Source organism: Lolium rigidum, chromosome 1, assembly GCF_022539505.1.
Source record: "Lolium rigidum isolate FL_2022 chromosome 1, APGP_CSIRO_Lrig_0.1, whole genome shotgun sequence".
Lineage (NCBI taxonomy): Eukaryota > Viridiplantae > Streptophyta > Magnoliopsida > Poales > Poaceae > Lolium > Lolium rigidum.
The window spans coordinates 200146974-200171460 of NC_061508.1; the positions used below are offsets into that span (position 1 = coordinate 200146974).

A 24487-nucleotide genomic window follows, 5' to 3' on the forward strand; every position below is an offset into this window, starting at 1 on the left:
TCCGAATGCACCAATTTAGTAATCGTGCACTGCAGTCAAACCGATTCGTTGGTAAAGGCAAGAGCGGCCGCGAGATGAACGTTCGCGAGGGTCGCGCACTTCACGACGCGGACGAAGGCGACCAATACCAATAGCCTTGGACAACGGCTAGAATAAGCTAAATTGTTATGGTTGTTCACAAATAAGAAAGTTTATAAGATAACTGCAAAAAACGAACAAAAAATGCATAGGTAGTGAGATGGATCAGGAACAATGTTCATTGCCTTTTTCGAAGCTCCAGTCATAAAGATAAAGATGTATTCACATAGCAGTCATCATAAATGATTGAAGTGTTACAAAAACCAAGTTTCCCAAAACTACCTTTGTGTCAAAGAAGAAAATAATTCGTTGGGTGTTTGAAAGCTAGTACCTGGCATCTGAACTATTAACTGTGACTTTACCCACAAGGTGTTTATTTAGTTCCATATCAAGCATTTAGCACCAGACCGATCTGTTGACCCTATTCAATCACAGAATACAGATGAACCCATATTGTAGAGCGTAACAAAACAGGGTGGAAATCTAAAAATCAGGGAGAATTTGCTGAGATTCAGAATAAAAAATGTGGTACAACAACTACGAGATTCAGAATCAAAACTTAAGCATTTTCATCCACTTCCAAATGCACACAAACACCCAAATAAAAATCAGACTGTGAGCTGAGGCAATATAATTGGACTCCCACTCGTAGGCAGTGGCATTCCCATGAAGTGAATATAGTCAGTGAATTGTTTGTGGTAGTAGTACATCGGGAGAGATCTAGGGTGAGGGCAGGAAAGAGATATGGATGACCAAAGTGATGGGAGAGTACATATGTTGACAGGAAGAAGATTGGCATTTAGTTAATGACAGATATCAGGGCAAATGACTTATGCTCTCTAATAAGACAATGGTGTCAAGATAAAGGTGCATTAAAACTTGAAAATAGCATACCAATGTACTTGTAGTTTCCTTCTTTGATTAAACTTGAAAATAGCATACCAATGTATGGTGGTATTATTTGCTATAAGATCAGTTTGTTGCCAACTTTTAACAGTCACCACTTGAAAGAAAATCTAAAATGAAAATTTACTGACTCTAATATGTGGCCTGTTCTTGAAAGAAGAATCATCTTACTGCGAAGAGCTTCCACTTATCCTTCTCTTATCTTAGGGTGGGACTGTGGGAGAGGGGAAGGCATGTGCACTCCTTTTCGTTTTTAAGGTTTTATTATTCAACCAGATTCAGTATTACGATGTTAAAAGAAATGTTTCACAAGTGAGATTGAATTGTATTGTGCACGCTCCTTGTAGGATTTATTAATTTTGATAATCATTATTGTGATGTAGGGGGCAACTCTAATCCTTTCTATCATAGGATCAGCATGAACCAACTCGAATAAGTGCTATGACAAACATAATCAGTGAGTTTTTGTAAGTAAAATCGAAGCCATCTGCCCAAGAGATAGTGAGCTTACATTTGATCTTGAAGGCAGGCCTAACAAGATCAATGATTTCGTTTTCAGATGTGTTGCCAGTCAGGACCAGAAGTTTCAACATCACCATTGAGGGCCTTATGGCATTCAGATATGAAGTGTTCCAGCTGATTGGGTTGGCATCAACGTCAAACAGGTTAGTTTCATTTGATTTACAGATTTCCCCTGTTTAAACAGAACCATGACAGTTATTCCCGCATGAAAACTACTATTGTTTTTTAAAAAAAAAATGGATGGACAGTCTCAGTATAAGAAGTAGCAGGTAGAAAAACAAATGCACATATGAAACATTCATATAACCATTATTACACCTTAAAAGAAGCCGGTAATTAACATGATGTTCTCGACAATAATCCTCATGGAAAGCTGCTAAAATTAGATCTGACGTCTTTAAGCGGTAAGGACTTCCTTGTAGACAATGTTTTTCATGGTACTTACCAAGTCATCTCTTTTTCGCTTCTTGGTATTATTGGTCTGGTCGCTGCCATTGGCTTTGCCTTTGCCTAATGGGCCATTGACGATCTCCTTGCCCTTGTCCTTTTTTTTTACGACGAGGATCTTAATGTTTACCTTTGCGGTAGCTCTAGACAAGGCGACGTACAGCTGACCATGGGAGAATACGGGTTCTGGTAGGTAAACACCGACAGTAGGGATGGTCTGCCCTTGCGCCTTGTTGATCGTCATGCCAAAGCTGAGTCTGATCGGAAATTGCTTCCTTTTAAATTTAAATGGGAACATTTCGTCGTCGGACGGGCAGAGAGGTATCCGAGGAAGGAACACCCTGTTGCCAGCGTGCTGTCCAAGCACGATCTCAGCATCGATAGCGTTCTTCGGAACCCCCGAACGACAAGCCTCGTGCCGTTACACAGTCCGTTCGCTGGATCAATGTTCCTGAGGAGTATAACGGGACAATTAATCTTCAACTTAAGCTCGTGGGGGGGCAGCCCATTAGGAGTTAGCGAGTGTAGGAACTCTTGAGCGTAGTAGCCATGCGGATCATCCTCTGCACTGTCAAAGCTGTGGTATATCTTCTCCTTGCCATTAAAACGTTTTATCATGATCTTGTTTATACCGTCGACATAGTCATTTTTGGTTGAGAGGATCGCTCTAGAAGTCATGTAGTTTGGATCATCCATGTTATCGCTTAAAGAAGGAAATACATGCTCGATCAGCTTCTCTAGGTCGTCCTTATCCATGTCCGTAGATGGTATACATATATCCTCTGGGAGCCGTATGTTACCTTCCATGTCAGCTTCCTCGGTGCCATTCCCTACCCTCAGCAAGTAATCTGCGAACCATTTGTCGCTATGGGCCCTCATGTTGGTGACGAGCGGCAGCTGATGCATGCCCTTCCAGAGGTATGAACTCCGCAGGGCCGCGTCTATTATCTCCGCCCGTGACCCCTTCCTTACGACAGGCAACACCTGCCTAAAATCTCCACCAAAAACGATAGTCTTTCCGCCGAATGGTAGGTCCCGTCGCCCCATTATGTCACGCATGCTTGTTGTCCAATGCCTCAACTGCCTGCCGCTTCGTCATGGTGGCCTCATCCCATAAGATGAGCGACGCCATCCTTAAGAGCTTGGCTGTCCCGCTTTGCTTTGTGAAGTTACACGATGACCCATCTTCGAGGTTCAGTGGGATCTTGAACCTTGAGTGGGCGGTTCGGCCTCCAGGCATAATGGAAGCGGCAACGCCAGACGTCGCTCGTTGCGATAGCAATCTTCTTCCGGCCTCGGACCTTGGCAAGGAGCGCCCTATACAAAAAGGTCTTCCCCGTGCCTCCCGGGCCATCGACAAAGAAGACACCTCCTTCAGCGCTGTCAACCGCTGACAATATCTTGGCATAGGCACACCTTTGCTCAGGATTTAGAGAGGACTCAAGATTCTCGTCCCTGGAATCAACCTCGATATTTCTCTCTTCGATGATCTCTCTGGCCTCGCCTCCTGTGGTGTCATATGTCTCGTCTATATCGGGAAGATCAAACATCTTTATGTCTTTGCCCATGGATTGCAACATGCCACTAATGTCAAGCAACACCTTCTGCTCTACTATGTTTGGGCTCGTGTGATGTCGCCGGAAGTCATCAGACATTGCCTCTTTGTGCCTATCCCACAAACCTCGCACATCACCAGGCTCGCAGAATACCAAGATTGTTGCGAAGAGCCTCCTCAGCGAAGCTGGCATCGCAAACTGTTCTGACTCGGTGAGACAATCGTCGAGCGTGTTATCTGCATCTATGAGACCTCTCATCTCAGCGGCTTGGCGAAAGCTGCCACACAAGACACCATCGACGGTCTTCAGATCATCGAAGGACGTCGATCCTGGTACGTGGTTTAGCAGCACCCTCAGGAAGTATCGATCCCCCTCGGCTGGATGGGCTGACACAACTCGACCAACTTGATGACGTTCTTGCCTTGGCTTCCAATACTTTGACGTTTGCCATGTGAAGCTTCCGGGAAAATCCCTGTACAAAATATGTCGAGCCCACGGGTGATTATTGTTAGCCACAAAATACTCTGTGAGCATTGAACTCTCTGCCTTATCCCGTGCGAGAACATCAGTCAGATTTTCTCCTGCTTTGAAAGTAACTCTGTGCATATATGGGAGATGAAGCGGCAGCTGTAGGACCGATGGTGAGTTATCACAGAGCTTGAAGCCAAATATCCTCCACATGGCCTCCGGTGGAGTAACCCACCGTGCGTCAACATATCTTTTGATCTCATCTATGTTACCGTCATTGTCGGGCTGGTCGATGTTGAACGAAGTCCGATCGTGGCCCTTGTATATGTACTTATAAAGGTACTTAACAGCCTTGATGCTTGGAGCACACCTCAACATTGATGTGGCAGTTAAACATCCGCAACAAGTATGGGTTATAAGGCACAACCCATCTATTGTCCAGAATCTGGCCACGGACCTTAGCGTGACGACCATCTTTCCGTCTGCGATAAACAGGGTAGGAGTCCTTCCCTTGTACGGTGGTCTCATTGAAAGCTCGCGGGTATCTGCACTTGCACACCCCATCCTGCATGCACACGTTGTTGGGCTTGAGAACACCGCATGGGCCATGCATCATATGCTTTACTACCATGGCATAGAGGTCCGGGTACTTATTCTTGTCGGGGAGCTCGGCGGATATGACCTGGTCGTACTGCTCCGGCACAACGAGTTTATATGTTGAATCCATGATCAAGAGGAAATGGGCATGTGGGAGGCCTCTTTTCCGGAATTCGACCACATATACATGTGCTTTGACAACACCCGGGATGTGATTCTTGAGGAGCATCTCCTTCATCGTTTCCAGTTTTGCTCTAAACACACGGGCAACCGGATCCGGTCGATCTTGCGGGGTCCGGCCAGGATATAAATCATCAAGTATCTCCCGCCGGTTTGGGTTGCAAGTCATTGTTAGGAAAATGTCGGGCTTGCCGTATGTTTGCACCAATGCCATTGCGTCCATATGTCTCTTCTTCATGTCTCGATAACCACCCTTGAACGACCATGGGAGCACCGTCCTTATGCCAACGGCGCTCGCTCGAGTTTCTCCTGCAGGTGATGCTATCAACAATGCCTTTATATAGGTCAGCACGTATCTCCTTCGATGGTCCCTAACCCGAGTTCAACCTGCAACCCTCTATCTTGATGTACATGTCGACCGCAAACTGCTGGAACAATCGTCCTCCATGCAATATGGGGTTGAATATGGCAGGTCGTGTTTGCAGCCTGTGGCAGTAGTAGTCCCTCACAGAGACGCACAACCTGCTTCTTCCTTCGTAGAAAGGCAAAAAAAAGGAAAATATTAGGCAACAATTGGGAATTAAAAGGTACAACATGTAGTAAGAAAGGTGAAATCAAACCTGCATCGTTATCCCGGTTTGCTCTTGACCTTTGCGCAGCTTCATATGACACACCAAATTTTGGTATATTAGGATGCCACCCGAGCTCCCCATTTGGGAAGAACAGGGGGTATGAGAGCGGGTCGTAACAGCCCTGTGTGGCTTGTATACTGTATTTCTCATTGTTATTACCATGGAGGATAATGCTTCGCTCAAACCTTTTCGCTAGGTTGCTACCCTCAACCCAAATAGCAGCTACCTCATCTGATATAGGTTTGTTATATCTCCTTTGGTCTAGCTTCTGGTCAGTGTTCAGCTCTATCCGGTACTCATCGAGGTTTTCCGTCTGGGCTCCTAATCTCCTTAATTGTTTGGAGTATGGATTTTCTTTCAGGATGTCCACTAACATCTTGACGACGGACTGATCTAAATTCTCCGTAGATTTCTTACGATGGTCTAGGTTCGGGTCATCATCGTAGAAGTACAGTTGCAGATGTGCTGGACGAGAACCTGGCCCGAACGAATGCACGTTGTGGTACATGGTTTTATGTGCCCGAAATGTGTACACCCCGGACTTCATGTTTGTATAGTTGTTGTCGAGGCTGACGCCAAGGGTTGTGAAGGAGAAGTGTCCGTTGAAGAACCGGATGCTTGTCCCTGAAATGCCGAGAGTCCGCATCAGAGCTAGACCAGAGCCTCATGAGCTCCGGTATAGGTTCCGGTTCAAGCAACTCGGTTTGCCCATTCCGACAGCAGAAACCATCGGTCTCGTACTCGAATTTCTTGGCTGTGCATAGCAAGCAGTTGTCGGCGTGCTTAAGGATGTGTGTGCTGTCTGGCAGGTTTGAGTACACAAAGTCAAAAGGATCCTCGTCTACAGAGCCTGTGCCGTTCGACTCTGGTTCCTCAAAGTCCATGTCATTAGTGTCGGAACCTGCACCCATTATGCGTTATATGTTAGCTCATAGTAATGATGCGTTATATGTTAGCTCATAGTAATGATGTTACATCGTTAGGCTTGCAGTTGTACCTTCACCGGCGAATAGATAATATTCCTCGTCCATTAAGTTGGTTGGGTTGGGATTCTCCTCCATGAGCCTGGCAAGAAACGCCTCCATATCACCTTCAATAGTTTTGTATCGGTAAGTACATAATATAATCCTTAAGGAATTATTAAAGTGCAACATAAAGATGCATATAAATTACCGTCTGTCCCGACAGTGTAATCTTTTGTGGTTTCCCTAGCTGATTCGGAGGTGATGCTTGTCCGATTGACGACGGGTTGGGCGCAGATGAGGTAGATGCACCGGGGCATGACATTATTATGGATTCGGCGTGTGGGGTGTTCTGCTTAGCCGTGAAACGAGCATTCGAACGTTCTTGATGTGCATGCCTCTCCCCATGTGGTATGTTTTGTCTGTTTGCTCTCCGATGTGCATTCTTCTGTCGCATATCTGCAACTTGCATCCGTTCTCTTTCAGCTCGTTCCCGAGATCTTCGATGAGCTCTGTTCTCCTGCTTCTGCTCGCCTGGTTGATTCATTAGGAGATTTGTTTGCTGATCATCGGTCTGTTGCGTGAATCCCATGAAGTTATCATTGAAGAGATCAGTGTCTAATGTCCTGCTTAGGTATTCGCCTGTAACATGATCAGACAGGTAAGTAATAGTTTCATGAGACTGCTGGGAGTAAATATGATGAATTACCGTCGGTCTCGGTGCTGTGGTTGGACGTGCACACTGATTGTGACGCATGAGCTGCAGCGGATGCCTCCACGGTGGGTGAGGGGTTTGTGACTGTTAGTGGGAACAACAAGTTTGATTCTGATTGCAAACTAAGAGGGCACTTCATCGCGATGGATTGAGCGCATGGAGTGTTCCGCTTAGCCACGGCTTTTGCATTGCGATTAGCTAGCATAGTTGCCCTCTTCCCGGGTGATAGGTTCTGCCTGTGAGATCTTCGTTCTGCATTAATGACTTCTATCTCACTTGATGTTAGCATTTCCCGACGTGCTCGTTCACGCTCTCGCCTAGTAGTATTTTTGCCAATGTCATGCGTCTCTGAACATGATTGACCTGCTTGAGAAATCCAGAGTTTTTTTTATTTTCTTAAGCATAGTCGTTGGCCAAATAAATAATTTCAAACATTCCTTCATGATTTGTAAGATATCTTACCTTGCACAGTAAGAGCTGCAGCCTTTTTTTGTTGTCGTGCAATCTTTTGTTTATGTAGGTATTCTTTTTTCTTCTCAGCAGATAATCGTGAATACCAACTGGTACTATTACTTTTTTTCGTTCCAGATTTACATCTGTAGGAGCGGATAGTGCTTGGTCATTTAACGGGGTACACACTCCTGGTAACAAAGAGTTAAGTCATGTTGTTGCTATAAAAATAATGACACAGCAATATTCAGTTTACATGTACCTGCAAGCTGAGTTGGTTCGTCAATATTGTCACACGTGGTATGTGCAGGCTTCTCAGTTTGATCGAAGGAAGCGAGGAGATTTTTTCCGGTAATGTTTTGAGAACACGGTCTACCTGTATGGTTTGATTACATGGTTCAGACAACATAAGATATCCGGATTAGTATTTAAATACCTTGCCTTTTTATATATCGTGTGTGGTTTTGCAGTATACCAGCATTTGGAGCTGCATCCTTAACTTGTTGGCGTCCTATCCGCAGCTTCATTAGGTATTCTTCTTTCTTGTCAGCAGACATTCGAGCATACCAACTGGTAGTACTGCCACGTGCCCGATTTTCCTCCGTAGCTTTGTTGGTTATATCATTAAACGGGGTACGATCTCCTGTTTATGAATGAAAAGAACAAAAAGTACTTTATGTCATGGTATATATTTCAGTGTGAATGCAACACAGGCTAAGTTGGTATGACATGCCTTGCTGTCGAGGCTGATTTAGAGGTGCAGCCTTTTTTTTCTGCCGGGCTATCTGTTTATTTTGTCGGTATTCTTCTTTCTTCTCAGCGGACAATCGAACATACCTGCTTGTACTTTTTGTTTTTCCAGTAATTTCACCCATATTATTGTTTGTTAGATCTTTAAACGGGGTACGCTCCCCGGGTGGAGATTCATTTGAATTATCTTTATCTATCATCTGCTAAGAATATACTGTTAGCAACACATTCATATTAGAGTAGTTGACAAGATGAGTAATAAATGCTGAGAATGAGTCATTTAAAGATGCTGGTTCTAGCAATGTGACTGAAGGGCTAGACTGGACCAAAATCAGGTATGTACTTACACTGTTAGAAGGAAAACAAAATCATCTGCTAAGAATGAAAAGCTAGATGCAGGATGAATGGTAAGGTGATGATGATCCCACGGTGGCAGGCACGAAGCTTGACGTGGTTCTAGCCCGCTGATGATTCCAGAACTCAACGGTGGCGACAATGTACCTGGACGTGGGAGGCGACTGCTGCTGGTGTTTGGGAGGCGACTGCTGCTGGTATTTGTGTGCGACGGCGGGTGAGCGCGGACAGCAGCGTTGCTGGTTGTGTGCGACGGCGGGTGAGAGCTCCAGCGGCAGTGTTCCTGGTTGCGTGCGACGACGGGATAGGGGGCGACTGCTGCAGCGGCGACTGGTGATTGCGTGATTGCGTGATTGCGTCATTGAAAGATGGAAAGAAGGAAATAATGATTTGATTCGCATTTAATAGTATAGATGGTCGTTTTAATGTTTTTCCAGTCTATTGTTGTTTATAAGGAAACAATGATTCGATTGATATTGTCTATTTATTTGCAGCGATAATAACAATAATGTGGATTAAGCGGAGACGTTGATTAACATTAGATGGCTGAGATGTTTGCAATGTTGAGCCCAAAGTGGGCAAACAGACGTACCACCAACTCCAATATAATAGTATAGATAGATACGTAGCTTCTTCTTCAAAAAAGGAAAGACAAACACACGGGATTAACTTCCATAGAAAACTTGTGTGAAGCACAATTATCTAGTGTAAGAAGCATGCGATATTACATCGGTAGCTCCGCAAATTTGGATGATGCAATGAATTTTTTTTAGCTTCACGAGCATATGAAGCACATTTGACGCTACTCGAATCCATGGTCTGGTAAGGAAGCAATTTAGGAATTTCAGAAGCACAATCCTTGTATATTGTAAAAAACATCCAGATGAATGTAACGTGCTGCCAATGTAAACTGGAATTTGCTTAGACATGCTGGTCATTTTTTCTAGTGTAATTTTGGTTTTCTTTGAAGCAAATTCATGCTTGTATCCTGCAACGAATTGTATTCCATGGTGAATTAAGTTTGCTTCGATTTAATAGATCTGCATTCATGTAAAAGGATTTTTCCTTTCAAAACATCCATGGGCTAGAATTTCTTCTTACCAAATACAAACTTCTTTGCATAAAAAATAGCCATTATGATGAGTACACAAGCTACAAAGGAACTAGTGATATGATTCCAAGAAATACAAAGGAGCTCATTTGTTCTTGATGTACAATAAAACCGATTCCATGCTTCAAAGTAATTGGTAGTTGCTTCATACTTTTCTAGGGCCTATGACAACATGGGCGCTGATTCGAAAAGAAATCAATTCGTTGTCTCCGTCATAGCCCCTGTGACACAACAATACGGAGTATTGTTACCACCATTCCGCAGCATTCCGACGTGCTTCCACCCGTGGCTATTAATTGTTGGTCCAGCATTGCCGCATTGGTTCTTGAAACATAGTTGTTTACCAGCATAAATATGCCCTCATCAACCACGTGAGATGAACCTCAACATGCTCATCATGGGTGTCATCGACAAGTTCATATACCCTCTCTTTTGCTCCCGAGCAGACCACGACATGTCCTTCTACTGAAAAAAAAAACCAAGCGCATACACAAGCACACAAAAACTACCAAAAAAATCTCAGATGGCTTGAAGAAAAACATAATTCCATTGGAAGCAACGTTAATATTGATTTGAAGCATAAAATAAATATGTTAGTTGAATGATTGTAAGTAAACGGGACAGGGAGCATGATCGTATGGGTATGATTATAGGGGGCGTACATACGTACTAGGAACCCCACATATGAGACAAAGGAAGCATCGATTCTCTGAAGTGGTAATTTGTTTCTAACCCACATATCGGAAGCATGGATTTGACAGTCAAAATAGCATGCAATTGTCAGCAATGTATGGTTGTAAAAAAATTGATCTACAGACCAATTTCATCCAACATAATCGTGGTTTTTGTGAATAAGTGGTAGGATGAATAAGTATCATGCTAAATATGTATTATGTTTGGAAGCATAAAAGTAATCTGAAGCATATACATTAGTGACATGCATACAGGAATCATGAACTGAATTCAATACATTGGGAAAAAGCATATGCAAAGAATAGATACCCAGCCAGGTAATCATAACTTCATAAAAAACATGGATGGAAAAATGGAAGCATGTAATATATTTTCCTTTAAAACGCCAAGGAACCTTTGATAAAATAGGTGAGTATTGAAGCAATATGCAACACTGACGAAACAAATGATCAGTAATTGGGAAGCACGGTCAAAACAGAAGAATCAAACAAATTTCCTTGTCTGTAAATAAATATTCGTGACTAGGAAGCATGATCAAGTTGTAGCATAAATGTCATCCCATGGAAGCACAAAAAAGCTGAATATTTGGAAGCATAACAAACTTCAAAACAATACTGCTTCAAAAGAACGATACACTAGTGACATGGATGCAGGAAGCACGAATTGCATTGAAATTTTTGAAAAAAGCATATGCAAACAAGGTGCACTGATCAAAGGAAACCATATGCAACATATGTGAAAAAGCCAGGTACTATATTTGCCTTTAAAACAACATATGGAACCTTCAATAAATAAGTTTGGTGTGGGAGCAGGTATGAAATACTAAAGAAACAAATGAATAGAATTGGGAAGCATGATCAGATTAGAAGCATCAAAATTATTGATAGGCAGCATAACAAATACTACGTAGAAGCTAGAAGATTTTAAATAAAACTAAAACATTTGTTTGCTGCCAAATCATCCATGGCTAGGAAGCATGATCAAGCCTAGGCATAAAAATCATTCCAGCGCATCATTATACATTACACAAAAAAGGAGCACGTTGTGACCTGGAAATACAAGGATAAGCACTTCCAGAACTAGATGAGATGCAATTACCAAATCGTGTAGTAGAGGATCGAATCAACGCAGCCCACTGATTTCTCCCGAGTGTAGCCTTGAAGGCCCGATTAAGTCGGTTCCGCCAGCGGTCAGCATTGGATCATACGTGTTGGAGGGTGATGAGGTGCTATGATTCCAGAACATCTGGGAATCGGCGCACAGGGTGATCTGTAGCAGACGACGACAATCAAGCATATGCTCCGACGGCGATTCCCCATGGCGGAGCAGCATGGGTGCCGGCGCAAGACTGGATCCAGGTGGAGGTGCAGGTCGGATGCGAGGGTGCAGCGCAGTACGGACAGACTGGCGGCGGCGGCGGCGGCGCGGTGGAGAGTAGAGGCAGCGAGCAGAAGATCGGTCTGCAGAGGAGCACAATGCACGGGCGGAAAATTTGGGGATGGCCCATTTGTGATCTCAAAAAAAAAAAAAAAACTGGCCCATTTGTTCCTGGGAAGAAAAGCTGCGCGTGAGCCGTTTGATCGAGCAGAGATGGACGCCGACGGGCTCGTCCGATGGTTTGTTTCCTGCCGGGCTACGATACATAGTGTTTACCTAATTTACGTGCAACTATACTATAGACTCGATCCGATCGAGTAATAATTGTGAGGGCATCTACAGCTTGCTCACTCAATAATGTAACTCCGTGGCGAGTACATAACAAGCACTTGGGTGACATCGTGGTCGAATCCACACAAACAGAAGGAACTCGCAGCGGCCCCCTATACGCGTGTTGTGGAAACGCGCACGGCCAGTAGACGAGCTAATATGGCGAGGCCGCACGCCGTGGTGGTGCCCCACCCGAGCTCCGGCAACATCAACCCGGCGTTGCAGCTGGCCAAGCTGCTACACCGCCACGGCATCTACATCACCTTCGTCAACACCGAGGAAAACCACCGCCGCGTGCAGGCCACGGAGGGCGCAGCTGCCGTGCTCGGCCGCGACGGGTTCCGGTTCGAGGCCATCCCGGACGGTCTGGTCGAAGCTGACCGGCACACGGGGAACTACGACCTCGCCCTCTCCATGGCCACCAGCACCCATTGCGCGGCGCCGCTGAGGGAGCTCCTCCGGCGGCTGAACGCCACGCCGGGCGTGCCACCCGTGACATGCCTGCTACCAACCTCGCTGATGAGCTTCGCACTGGGCGTGGCGCGGGAGCTGAGCATCCCGACCATGGTGCTGTGGGGATGCAGCGCTGCCGCGCTGATGGGCCAGATGAGGCTACGGGAGCTCCAGGAAAGAGGTTACCTCCCACTCAAAGGTACTAACATACATGAGCATTAATGCACTTTATGGCAATACCAGACAAGTAAAAAAAGTTGTGATAAGGAGCTTCATTTCTTAACTTGTGGGATTACAATCCTTTGCAAGGATATCAACTAAGAAGGATGGTGTGAAGTTAATCCACAAACACCTTCTTCTACTAGAACTAGCCTGTTTACCACAATTATGGGCAGCCTCATTAGCTAGCCTCCTAATAAAACAAAACTTAAGACTAGAAAATTTTCCACTCAGCTCCTTGATCTCGTGGACCACTAAATCTCTACTACATTATGTGCATAAGATCCAAAACATTCATAGATTTGCTTGCCTTCAATAAAAAAATACAATATGGGAAGCCATGTTCTAAAAGTTTGGCATAAGATTTGTGAATCGGAGGGAGTAATGCTTACCAGTCTCTTTGTATCACAATTTTCACCACATTGTATATTTTGACACTGAGACCACCTCACAAATCACAATCAAATTAATCCCTTGTGTATTTCTTCAAATCAATGAGTGGTTTAATTAATGTTGGTTTAGTACTCACTGGTATGTTCAATTCTTCTAAGATTTTGGTGAATAATTCAAAAAAAAAATTGTGTGCATCGTTTTGATGCAGAGGCTAGCGTTACACCCCCATTTTCAGAAAATAAAAGAGGTAGCTGGAGATATGATCAACCAACATGGCCGGCGATTTTGCAATTGTTTCTCTGTCCCATATATGCATCAAGTATTTTAAATTGCTTTGAACTTTGTATCCATGCATTTCAATTTGTAAGATTTTGGATATGAGACTCCATAATAAACAAGTATATATGTGTGCATCAATGGATACACAGATTTATATATTAATTGCAAGATCATCTCTATCCCCGATCGATCTCATGGTGTCAGATCCACTTTGCATTGGCTAAATAAATATAGTGATATGTAGTACGTCCCAATGGACGTACCACCTTTGTTTTGAGTGTCAAAATTTTAACCACTAATATAAGCATTAACTACTTGTTGATTGTTATGAAATATTATAGCACTGAAAATTTTATTCAAATGTGAATTCAATGGTATAACATGCATAACATATGTTTTATTTTTTGTTGGCCAAATCGATGGTTAAACTTAAATGTCTAAAAATGTGTGGGGACAGAGACGGAATATATTTTCAGACTCTATCGCCCTTCTATGAATGCACTTGGTTATATAAAATAAAGTAATTTACGTCTGCGAGCGCACGTGATCATCCACGAAGGCGCCCCATGCACACCAGAAGGGTCGGTTTGACTTCCTGACCTTGCTAAGATGTCTATTTAGTACTTCTTCGGTTTAAAGTAAAAGAGAGATTCACTCGTAGGCTGTCTATTTAGCACTCCTTTCGTTTACTAATATAAGATGTTTTAGCTTTTAGTAGATATATCGATTTTGTTATGTATATAGTCTACTTTTAGTGTGTAGATTCACTCATTTATGGTGTGTATAATTCACTTTAAAGTATCTAAAACGTTCCATTATGAACAGAGGGTATAACCCAAAAACTACCTGATAAGCTTATTTGAGGGTAACACTTTGCTGCAGTTGTGTAAAAATGGTAAAAGAATTGTATATATACTCTTGTTTAAAAAGAAAATTATATATTATCATGATTAAAAAATTCAAGTTAAAACCCTTAAGAAATTAAGAGAGAATTTTTCACTAAGAAAAAGTTACATAAGACAAGGAGCCAATAAGTATGTGGTTTGGTGAACCTTATCTTATCGACATCCCCAAATGTCTGACCGAAGGCTTATTATGGGTGGCAGACCCCCTCAATAGTATTTTTTTTTTTGGATGCTCCCAATATGCTGTCATGTGTTTCCAATGCGCTCCCTTCGTATAGATGGATATTGGTTGACGGACACAGCTTTCATACCTAGTTACGTTGGCCTAGCCCATTGCTCAGCCAGTCAGCCATGCAAGTTTCCTATATTTTTTGAAAAGGAGACAGCGCACGAGCCTCTGCGTCAACTGATGCATGCGACCTTTTAACATTACTTTTTAAAATTTAAGTATGTAAAGATTGCATCATGAGATGCATGGGACCTATACATATATCAACCATCTAAAAAATAAAGTAAAACAAGGAATGACAGTACATCAACATGTTATCCTATAATCGAAATCCCAACTATACTGGCTATAGAAATCTCGAGCAACCATATGTCGTCTGTTTCAACGCATAGCCAATGCTATTACATGCATAAAAGAATTTTTTTTGCGTTGTCCAATATATAAGCATCCCGCACTTTTTTTTTGCAAAGTGCACAGACCCACTCGGATTTATACTTTATATTTTTCCGTGACCCCTAATAGCTAGTTCCCAAACAAATTTGTAATATTTTTAGGGGGAGTTGCACTGAAGATCATATGTACAATACTCCAAACCACTTGAGCTAAAGGACAAGATATGAATAAACGTTGTACGGACTCATTGCTCACAAAAACAACATTTTTGGCTCCCTTGCCAACTCCTTCTAGCTAATTTGTCTTTTTCTAAGAAGCATTCTGCAATGCAAGAACCACATAAAGATTATACTTTTGGGTGGTACTTTTACTTTTCAAATGTATTTATATAAAACCTTTTTGATTTTTAATTCATCTAATCTAGATACAATGATTTGACCATGAACGAAGCAGATGGTGTTAGCTTCCAAACAAAGACGTTAGGTTGTGTGGGCAAGTCTATATCCATCAAACATCAGACCAGATGAAGCCATATTGATCCTCTATTTCCTAATAAAGCTTAGAGAAATGATAGGCACTTGAGACATAACATTAGCTACTGAAACTTGTTTTCTTTGTCCTGTGTCATACATGGATACTGGATAGATAAAGGAGTGTCACCCAGGCACATATATTCCCAGAGGTGAGTCCCCTCACCATTCCTTACAATGAAAGATACTCCTTCAAAATATCTTTTACTTTTATAAGATATTTCCAAAACGAGAGTCCGTTGATTTTGAATATACTTGAGGCAAAGATTTGGAGTGTGAGTATTTAGTTTGTATTAATTCCTGCCATACACCTTGTTGGATAAGAGTTTTAAAAGTTACTTGCTTAATAAACATTATTTTTTTATCTCTAAAACCTCTACCCTAAGATCTCATTGGTCTTTTGGTCTGGAAAGATATTCCATCGAGTTAGTCTATACTTCCTTTTATGGCCATCACTTTGCCAAAAAAAAATTGGATTGAAAGATATCTAATTTTTTTCCCCTTTTGGTATTTCAAAAAAAGGATAGTATGAACATTGAGAGGCTAGTTAAATTGAATCAATTAGCACTAAGTGATCCCCATAAAAGAGCAAGATATTTTCCCATCCAACTTGGGAGATTTCCCTCGAAACGATTTTCTTCTTGTTTCCATTCGTCGTTCTTTAACTTTCGGTAGTCAATAGTAATTCCCAAATATCTAATGGAAAAAAACCGGTCTCACAACCAAAAGTATTTATATATTGATCATCTGCTTTATTTTTCTTTACTGAAATAAAATGCTTTACTTTCATGGAAAATAATTTTTTAGTCCTGATAGTTGTTCAAAGATACATATAATCAACTTCATATTGAGTGCCTTTTCAATACATGTTTCATGTATTTCAAAAGAGGATGGTATTAACATTGAGAGGCTAGGTAAACTGAATTAAATATCACTAAGCGATACGGGAGCAATATATTTTCCCGTCCAACTTGGGAGCTTTCTCTCGAAATGATTTTCTTCTTGTTTCCATTCGTCGTTATTTAACTTTTGGTAGTCAAGAGTAATTCCCAAATATCGAATGGAAAAGAACCGGACTCACAACCAAAACAATTATATATTGATCATCTACTTTATTTTGCTTTACTGAAATAAAAAGCTTTACTTTTATGGAATTTAGTTTTTCTAGACCTGATAGTTGTTCAAAGATACATATAATCAACTTCATACTGAGTGCCTTTTCAATACATGTTTCATGTATCGTCTGCGTACAATAGTACAAATCCCCCCCTATAAATAAGATATGAGACCCTCCACCTGACCATCTTCCTTTGCTCTCGTAATTAAAATTGCAAAACTGTATGTAACTAGGTGGTGAAGGATATCCATGTATCAATATTTTTTTGGGGGTCTGAAAGTAGTGACCTATGTCATGCTGAACCTTAATACCAACACTTCCTCGACTTATGAAATGATCAATCCATTGACACCATTTATGATCAATACCCTTAATATGCATTAGTTGTTGCAAAAGAGGAAATTTAACTTTATCATAGGCTTTTTTTCAAAATCTATTTTAAGCAACATCACATCCATTTTTTTCCTATGAAGTTCATAGATATTTTCATGAAGAATCAACACTCTTTCTAAATTATGCCTCCTCAATATGAAAACCGTTTGAGTTGTCCTTATTAATAAATGTGCCACCTTAGTTACACAATTACTTCCAATTCTGTAAAGATTTTGAAGATTGCGTTTAGCAAATAAATTGGTCTATATTGCTAAATTTGCACGGCATTTTCTTTCTTCAGGAGCAGAATAATAGTGTAGTAGTTTAAATTAAAGAGAGATACATCCTCCTGCTGAATTATTGTAAACATATTCGTCAACTCGTGCTTAAGAATCTCCCAAAATGTTCTACAAAACTCTGCGTGGAACCCGTTACCCAGAGCATTTTTCCTTTGTACAAGTTGCATATTAAAGATGCTCTATTAGGGATGCGACTGGATGCACTAGTTCAGTTTTATCCGACACTCCTATTAGTCGGTCCCAATATACAGTTGTTTCGGGGCCACCTATTACCCTATTGGAAGGCCGAATCGAGATGCTCTTGCTCTTCTTAGCAAAACTTCAACTTAACGCTTTTGCTCCAGTGCCCCCCCCCCTCTGAACGTTGCCTATCGTGGGTCTAACTTATTAAAAGTTTACATAACCCCAGGTCTTTTAGAGTTTAGACAGTAAACCCCCTCAGCTGTAGACATACTTAAATCTCCAAAATTCTAAAATCAAACAATTACCCCCTAACCTCTAACCTTTGGTAAACTATTTGGGATGCCGGTTTTGAGGACGTGGCACTAACAAAATTAGGTACAACTTGGAGCGGAGCGGCTAAGGAAGTCCGTCACCGTTGAGGCTACTAATGGCGTCACCATGTAGGCGTCCATGAAACCGCCTGACCATGCTGGTGTACTGCATCAGGCCGCTCATTGTCAAAGGGGCAGGGGCGCCGGCAAAACGAGAGCGGCACACTGCCTGTCGAGTATCGTGGCCGTGGTTAGATGTGCAGTCAGAGAGTCGCTAGTTTAGGAAATTGGGCGCCGACGAGCTGCAAAGCATCGTAACTAGCATGGGATTTCCATCATCTGATCTTGTACATAAACGACCACGGAGAAGTGCAAAATTCATGCAAAGCCGAACTTTCATGGAAACGGCCACGGTTGTGGCAGACCTGAACGTGACGACAACGGCTGAAGCTCCGTCCCGTAGTTCGCCCACATGGTGATACCGGCGGCGTTCTCCAGCTGCTGCAGCTACTCGTACTTGTGCTGCTCGCGGACATGCTCTATTACCTCGCTCCGATTCCGACGGCTCCGATGTGGTAATCGGGACCAAGTTTGTGGCGTGATGCAGCAGGGCAACATGGCTCGTCCCTTCCCCCGACGTGCACGTCAGCGGGAAGAAGACGGATGTTGACTAATTTTTTACAACCCAATCCCATGTTGGGCGAATGATGGAGCGAGGCAAAACCAGCCTCCAAAGTAGCTTACCCGAGTCTAGGATTCAATTGCCTCGTTTTACATAATTTTCAGAATTAAAGATACGTACCAGTTTTACATAATTTTCGGAATTAAAGATAAGTACCAGTTTAAAGTTGAGGGGTTAATGTCCAAATTTTAAAACTCCCAGGGATTATGTAGACTTTTTCAGTAACTTACCGTGGTGGGCTTGGGGGGGACACCGGAGCAAGGCTCTCAACTTAAACTGTATATCAGTTGCACTATCCGATATTGTAGGGCTATACTGTGCTCTTCGTGCATGGGGATCAACTGATCCTCTTATTGGTGTGTTTCGGCTGGTTATAGTCAATAGACACGATTTGTTCGCTTCGACTATTTTAACCTGCGCAGGCTTGGTTATCACTCATAAAACTCGACTCATTCGCCTGTACTACTGCGTTTTGCAGACAAGAGCTGCCTGACGAACGGCCACCTTGAGAAGACGGTCATCGACTGGATTCCCGGCATGCCGCCAACCAGCCTCGGCGACATCTCCAGCTTCGTCCGCACCACTGACCCTGACGACGTCAGCCTGCGATTCAACATCGTGGAGGCCGAAGGCTGCACCAAGGCCGGAGCTCTCATCATCAACACCTTCGACGACCTCGAGGCCGACGTCCTCGACGCACTCCGCGCCGAGTACCCGTGCATCTACACCATCGGCCCGCTTGGAAACCAACTCAGGGACGACAATGCTGCAGCCGAGGACGACGCCAATCCCACCAACGGAGGCTTGAGCCTGTGGAAACAGGACACCGAGTGCCTCGCGTGGCTGGACACGCAAGCAAAAAGCTCTGTCGTGTACGCCAACTTCGGCAGCCTCACGTTCCTCACAGCTGACCAGCTCGCCGAGTTCGCGTGGGGCCTCGCCGCCAGCGGCCACCCGTTCCTCTGGTCCATCAGGGACAACCTCGTCCCAGGTGCCAGCGCGGGCCTGACGGTGCTGCCGCCGGAGTTCGTCGCAGCGACGGCAGGGCGGTGCTGCCTCACCACGTGGTGCCCGCAGGAGCAGGTGCTGCGGCACCCGGCCGTGGGATGCTTCCTGACGCACAACGGGTGGAACTCCACCTGCCAGAGCGTGGCGGCCGGCGTGCCGATGGTCTGCTGGCCGGGCTTCGCCGACCAGTACACCAACTGCAAGTACGCCTGCGAGGTGTGGGGCGTGGGCCTCCGGCTTGACGACGATGTAAGGCGGGGGCAGGTCGCCGAACACGTTAGTCAGGCGATGAGGTCGGAGGAAATGCGGAGGAGTGCGGCGGCGTGGAAGACCAAGGCGGAGGCAGGGATGCCACTGCCCCCGGTGGTGGTGGGTCTTCGTACGAGAACTTGCAGAACATGGTGACAGCGCTCGGCTCTGTCAGCTCTTAATTAGCCTGCCTGATTACAAGATAACACTTTACACTACTTTGCAATTTCTTTCAGCTAGATTACCTTTTGTCAGAATAAATTTGCTATAAAGGAACCATAAGAAAATCTGTAATCTTCAGTGACACTTCCATGTTCCAAATACATCTATGCAGAAATGCCGTATGACCATTCATATAATCCACCAGCGATTTGGTGGCCGGATGTTGGCTAGCACTTGAATTACTATTTGAATATATATTTTAATTTGAACTTCTATCTCTTTTCTTAATTTTAAATAAAAATTGTCAATTTTTTTATTGGTGCCACCATTTTTAGGTCGTCGGTGTGGGGCATTCCTCCCCAAGTGAAGGGAGCATGTGCCGCCGTTCTCAATATGGTTGTGCCAGCGGTGTTGTCCGCGTGTCTGCGTCTATTTAGAGAAGACCGATGAAGATGGATTATATAAACAAACGAAATGTCTTGTTTCGAAAAGGTGATAGCGACGAAACATTATAATCATCGCCACACATGCTAGTTTGACTGATTGACCTATAGGAGGCTTCCGGACAAGGCGACATCCTGCTTACTACAGCCTACTATACTTCCGTGGCTGCCAAGCCAGCCAGCTCTGCCTCCCTTCATGCAGCACCAAATTCTACAAATATAAATACTTAACAGAGCATCATGAAGTCTTCACAGCAAGAACCAGCCGGTCTATCCTCTTGTGCGCGCAGCTACCTAGCAGGCAGCACCAGGAGCAGCAATGGTGTACGAGGCAGTGGAGGCCGTTGCTGTCAAGGGCCTGCTGCAGAGAAGAAACACGGCGGTTGCAATGAGCCATGAGCATCAGCTGATGATGGCCGTGGAGAACGCAGGGAAGGAAGAGCTCGGATGGGGCATCATCCTCTGGGTCCTCAGGAAGGTTTGCCTGGCCGTCTAGGCCGTGCCATGTAAGGAAGGAGATATGGAAGATGGGGCTGTGACAGTTGAAAAGGGAGCGTTTTTTGTTTGCTTCGGGCAGTGATTTTGCAAAATATTGTGTGTTTTGTATGTGTGCATTAGTTGTATTTTTAGTCAGTACATAAAAGTGCATATCGCTTGCAGTACAGATCGAAGGTCATGTAAGATCAGCATTCAAGAAGTGATGTTCTAGGCCAAATTCGAGCAGTCTTTTTTCAGTTTTTTTATGAAACATGTCGCCAGTTTCTCTAACTTGTGTTCCATTTTCGGAACAACTCCTACATGAGTTGCTCTAACACATTTTCCTTGTTGGATCAAAACATGAGTTGCTCTCTCTATCCACAAAAGAAATGACGTTTCAGATATAGACATGATCCCCGCAATATATTTTCACAGCTAATTCTAATAAATATATTTACAAATCCAATTGACTAGTATGAGCACTTTGTGATAGAACTACGCACATTTTGAGTGCTCACTATCTCCGGTCGTGGTCTATTCTTTAAACCGGAAAACTGCGGAGGTTTGGTCGTGATTGCAGCAAGTGGTGAAGTATATTTTAATCCCCCATGAGTGGCAACATAGTCTTGGATTGGTCCACCTACACGGCTATACCATAGACCCTTTTGTTGTCTTTTTTAGACATGTAATTTGCCTAATGAGCTCTCTTTCTTCCTTCTTCTGACTCATCTTTCGTTGTGCCTATGTGCATCGTTGTCGTGCAAAGGTCGGGTGTGGGCTCAACTCAATGTAAACTTTTGAGCTTAATAAAAGAAGTGTTTTTTATCAAGAAAAAAATGCACACATAAGCTCCAAATATCTAAAATAGATACGTATAAAAAGTACTAGTAGTACAATATCTTTTTAAGAAATGACTAGATGCATGACCACCTTGGTTGTATAAACGGAGCAAAGTGTACCACCAATAATAGGAAAATGAGTATTCATCTGTGAAGAGAAATGTTAAATGAAGAATAAGGTGTGTAACTGTGTAAGTAAATAAATTGAGGTCAACGAAGACTTGAACCAGATTGCGGGTCCATCCACTCGCTAATGAAGCTTTGGGTCGATTGCTTAGCAGGAACGAGCGCTGGCTGAATATGCACCTCGTAAGTATGTACGGATTATATAAACTCAAATACTAAAATATTCGATAATCCATTATCGTCCAGCCCGGTTAGGATACCTGGCTTTCACCCAGGCGACCCGGGTTCAAATCCCGGTAATGGAGCGTTTTTAATCCCGGTAATGGAGCGATTTTTCTATTTTGTTTTCTGCCTAGTCAAATCTCGTAAGACCTTGTTTGGTGAGGATTAATTGAGATAATCTGCACCAAACTCTAAATCTCCACTTATTTTAAATGCATGTTTTATGCTAAGTATTGAGCTAGTTTAATTCTTAATTTTCTTTAAACTTTAGTGTATTTTTTTCAATTCTCAATACTTTACCCCTAACTAATGGAATGGGATGAGCTTTTGCGGGGATTGGGTGATGATAGGGGTTCACCCAATACTATAGTTATCCTTACTAATCCGCACAAACACTCTAGACAAGACTTAATGGGGCCTTTTGTGTGTTTTGTTTTCTACCTAGTCTTGCACAATTGTTCTGGTGGATAAGAATATATGTTACTTCGCATGCAACGATTCTCCCGTGCATGTTTGCACCTTTTGATCCTCAACTTTTTCTGCTTTAGGATTCTTTTACTGAGTTTCATTCATTTTTGAAAGTGTGAAACTTAATGATATTCAATGAAACAGAATGATCTCATGCATGGAAGGTCCTGTGCATGTGAGAAGTCATTTCTCCCGTTAGTTCCTCTGGTCTAGAAAAAGTATTAGTTTGAATATATTCATGGTCTCTAGAACATAGGGTTGGCAACTAATTCAAACCGAATCAGCTTAGATGATATGAGCACTTTGGAACATAAATACACGCATAAGGTTCAAATCCCGGTAATGTGGAGCTTTTTTTGCGTTTTGTTATGCCCAGTCAAATCCCGGCAACGGAGCTTTGTGCGGATTAGTAAGGATTACTAGCACGGAGCTTTGTGCGGATTAGTAAGGATAACTACCTAGTTTTGCACACTTATTTTGTTGTCCAGAAAAACTATCAGTTTGGATATATTCTTTTTTTTTTTGAAACGAGTGGCAAAAGATTTGCCACTATTCATTAATTAAGGGGAAGAGTTTAGACAAGACCGAAGGTTCACAAAGGAAAAACACTCGAAAGGAAGCTAATGGATTACTCTCCCGTTATTACAAAACTCAAACACTTTGCACCCGCGGAAACCCAAAGCTTCACTTCGGATTTGATGATGTTGAGGAGGGCGGCGGTTGGTGCGGACTTATGGTTGAAAATTCTAGCATTCCGCTCCTTCCAAATGGTCCAACTAACAAGCAAGATAATGGAGGACAAGGCCTTACGATTGTCCGAAGCCTCATTCAACAACTTGGACCACCAACCCTCAAGGGTGAGATCGTCCGTCCACGCATCGAGGTGGATGGAAGGAATTCCAATCCAACTTTTCACCAACCCCCAAAGACGCTTGGAGTAGCGGCAACGGGAGAGAAGGTGTGCCGCCGTCTCTTGAGTTTGGTTGCAAAGCGGACACCGACCGCAATTTGCAATTTGTTCTACCCCTCCTCGCTAGCCGGTCCGCCGTCCAAAGCCTATTATGGAGGGCCAACCAAGCGAAGAACTTGATCTTTGGGGGGGGGGGCAAGCCTTCCAAACCAACCGGTTCATGTTGGTAGTCACGGCGCCGAAGAATTGTGCTTTGTAAGCCGCGGCCGTGGAGTACTCTCCATTTACGGTGGTGGTCCAAGTGATAGTGTCCTCAAGAAGCTCATTGAGATGAATGTCTCGGAGAAGAGTCCATAGCCGAATGTACTCATGCAAATGTTGGATGGTGAGGTTTGTGTCCATCTTGATTTTTTTAACCCAAGCATGATCCGTCAACGCTTGGTTTACCTTCCATCTCTTCCTAGTAGAAGCTTCATATATAAGCGGAGCTATGTCTTTGGGCGTCGTGTCATTGAGCCAAGGAGATTCCCAAAAACTAGCAATCTTGCCATTCCCAATGGAGATAGAAGTTGAAGCATAGAAGAGGTCCATGTCAACCTCGTCACATGGGTTGCCCATTCCCACCCAAAGCTTGGTTGGGTGCCTCCATTCGTACCAAGGCCACCTTAAGCGAAGAGCCCTCGCAAATTTGTCAATGTGGAGGATGCCTAAGCCTCCAAGGCTTTTCGTCCTACAAACCGTCTCCCAATTTAACTTGCATTTTCCTCCAGTGATCTCCTTTGTTCCGGCCCAAAGAAAAGCTCGTTCAATCTTGTTCATGGAAGCCACACACCCCGGTGGAAGTCTAAGAGGAGTGAGATGGAAAATAGCTTGGGAGGTGAGAACGGACTTGATAAGGGCTCCTCTACCGGCCGTATTGATGTTCTTACCATCCCAAGTGACAAGCTTGCCGGCCATTTTGTCCTCAAGAGGTTGGAAATCCACTCTTTTAAGTTCCCAAACCGAAAGAGGGAGCCCCAAGTATTTGATAGGAAATGACGTGCGGATGACCGGAAATCCCCCAAGAACATCATCAAGATCGACTTCATGG

General features: G+C 43.5%; 1 protein-coding gene, 1 non-coding gene and 1 pseudogene across 9 annotated transcripts; all 3 read left to right on the forward strand.

Annotated features, from left to right (window-relative positions):
- The first annotated feature begins 986 nt into the window (after positions 1-986).
- Positions 987-9229, forward strand: LOC124687862. Of its 8 annotated transcripts, none has more exons than XM_047221632.1 (6): positions 987-1441; positions 1544-1649; positions 7652-7717; positions 7824-7864; positions 7984-8043; positions 9112-9229. In XM_047221632.1, exons 1-5 carry the CDS (start codon positions 1426-1428, stop codon positions 8010-8012), a joined length of 258 nt encoding a protein of 85 aa, XP_047077588.1. In that variant the 5' UTR covers positions 987-1425; the 3' UTR covers positions 8013-8043; positions 9112-9229. The 8 variants fall into 8 exon arrangements, 6 of the variants coding, with proteins under 6 accessions (XP_047077588.1, XP_047077580.1, XP_047077561.1 ...); XM_047221624.1 differs by lacking the exon at positions 9112-9229 and adding an exon at positions 8700-9105; XR_006998335.1 differs by lacking the exon at positions 9112-9229 and adding an exon at positions 8700-9098 and having other exon boundaries at positions 7652-7864; positions 7984-8598.
- Positions 9230-12287: 3058 nt separating this feature from the next.
- LOC124654263 lies at positions 12288-19932 on the forward strand (annotated as a pseudogene).
- Positions 19933-22028: 2096 nt separating this feature from the next.
- On the forward strand, positions 22029-22102 carry TRNAE-UUC. Its single transcript has one exon. It is a non-coding gene; the product is annotated as a tRNA-Glu (tRNA).
- The last annotated feature ends 2385 nt before the right edge of the window (positions 22103-24487 follow it).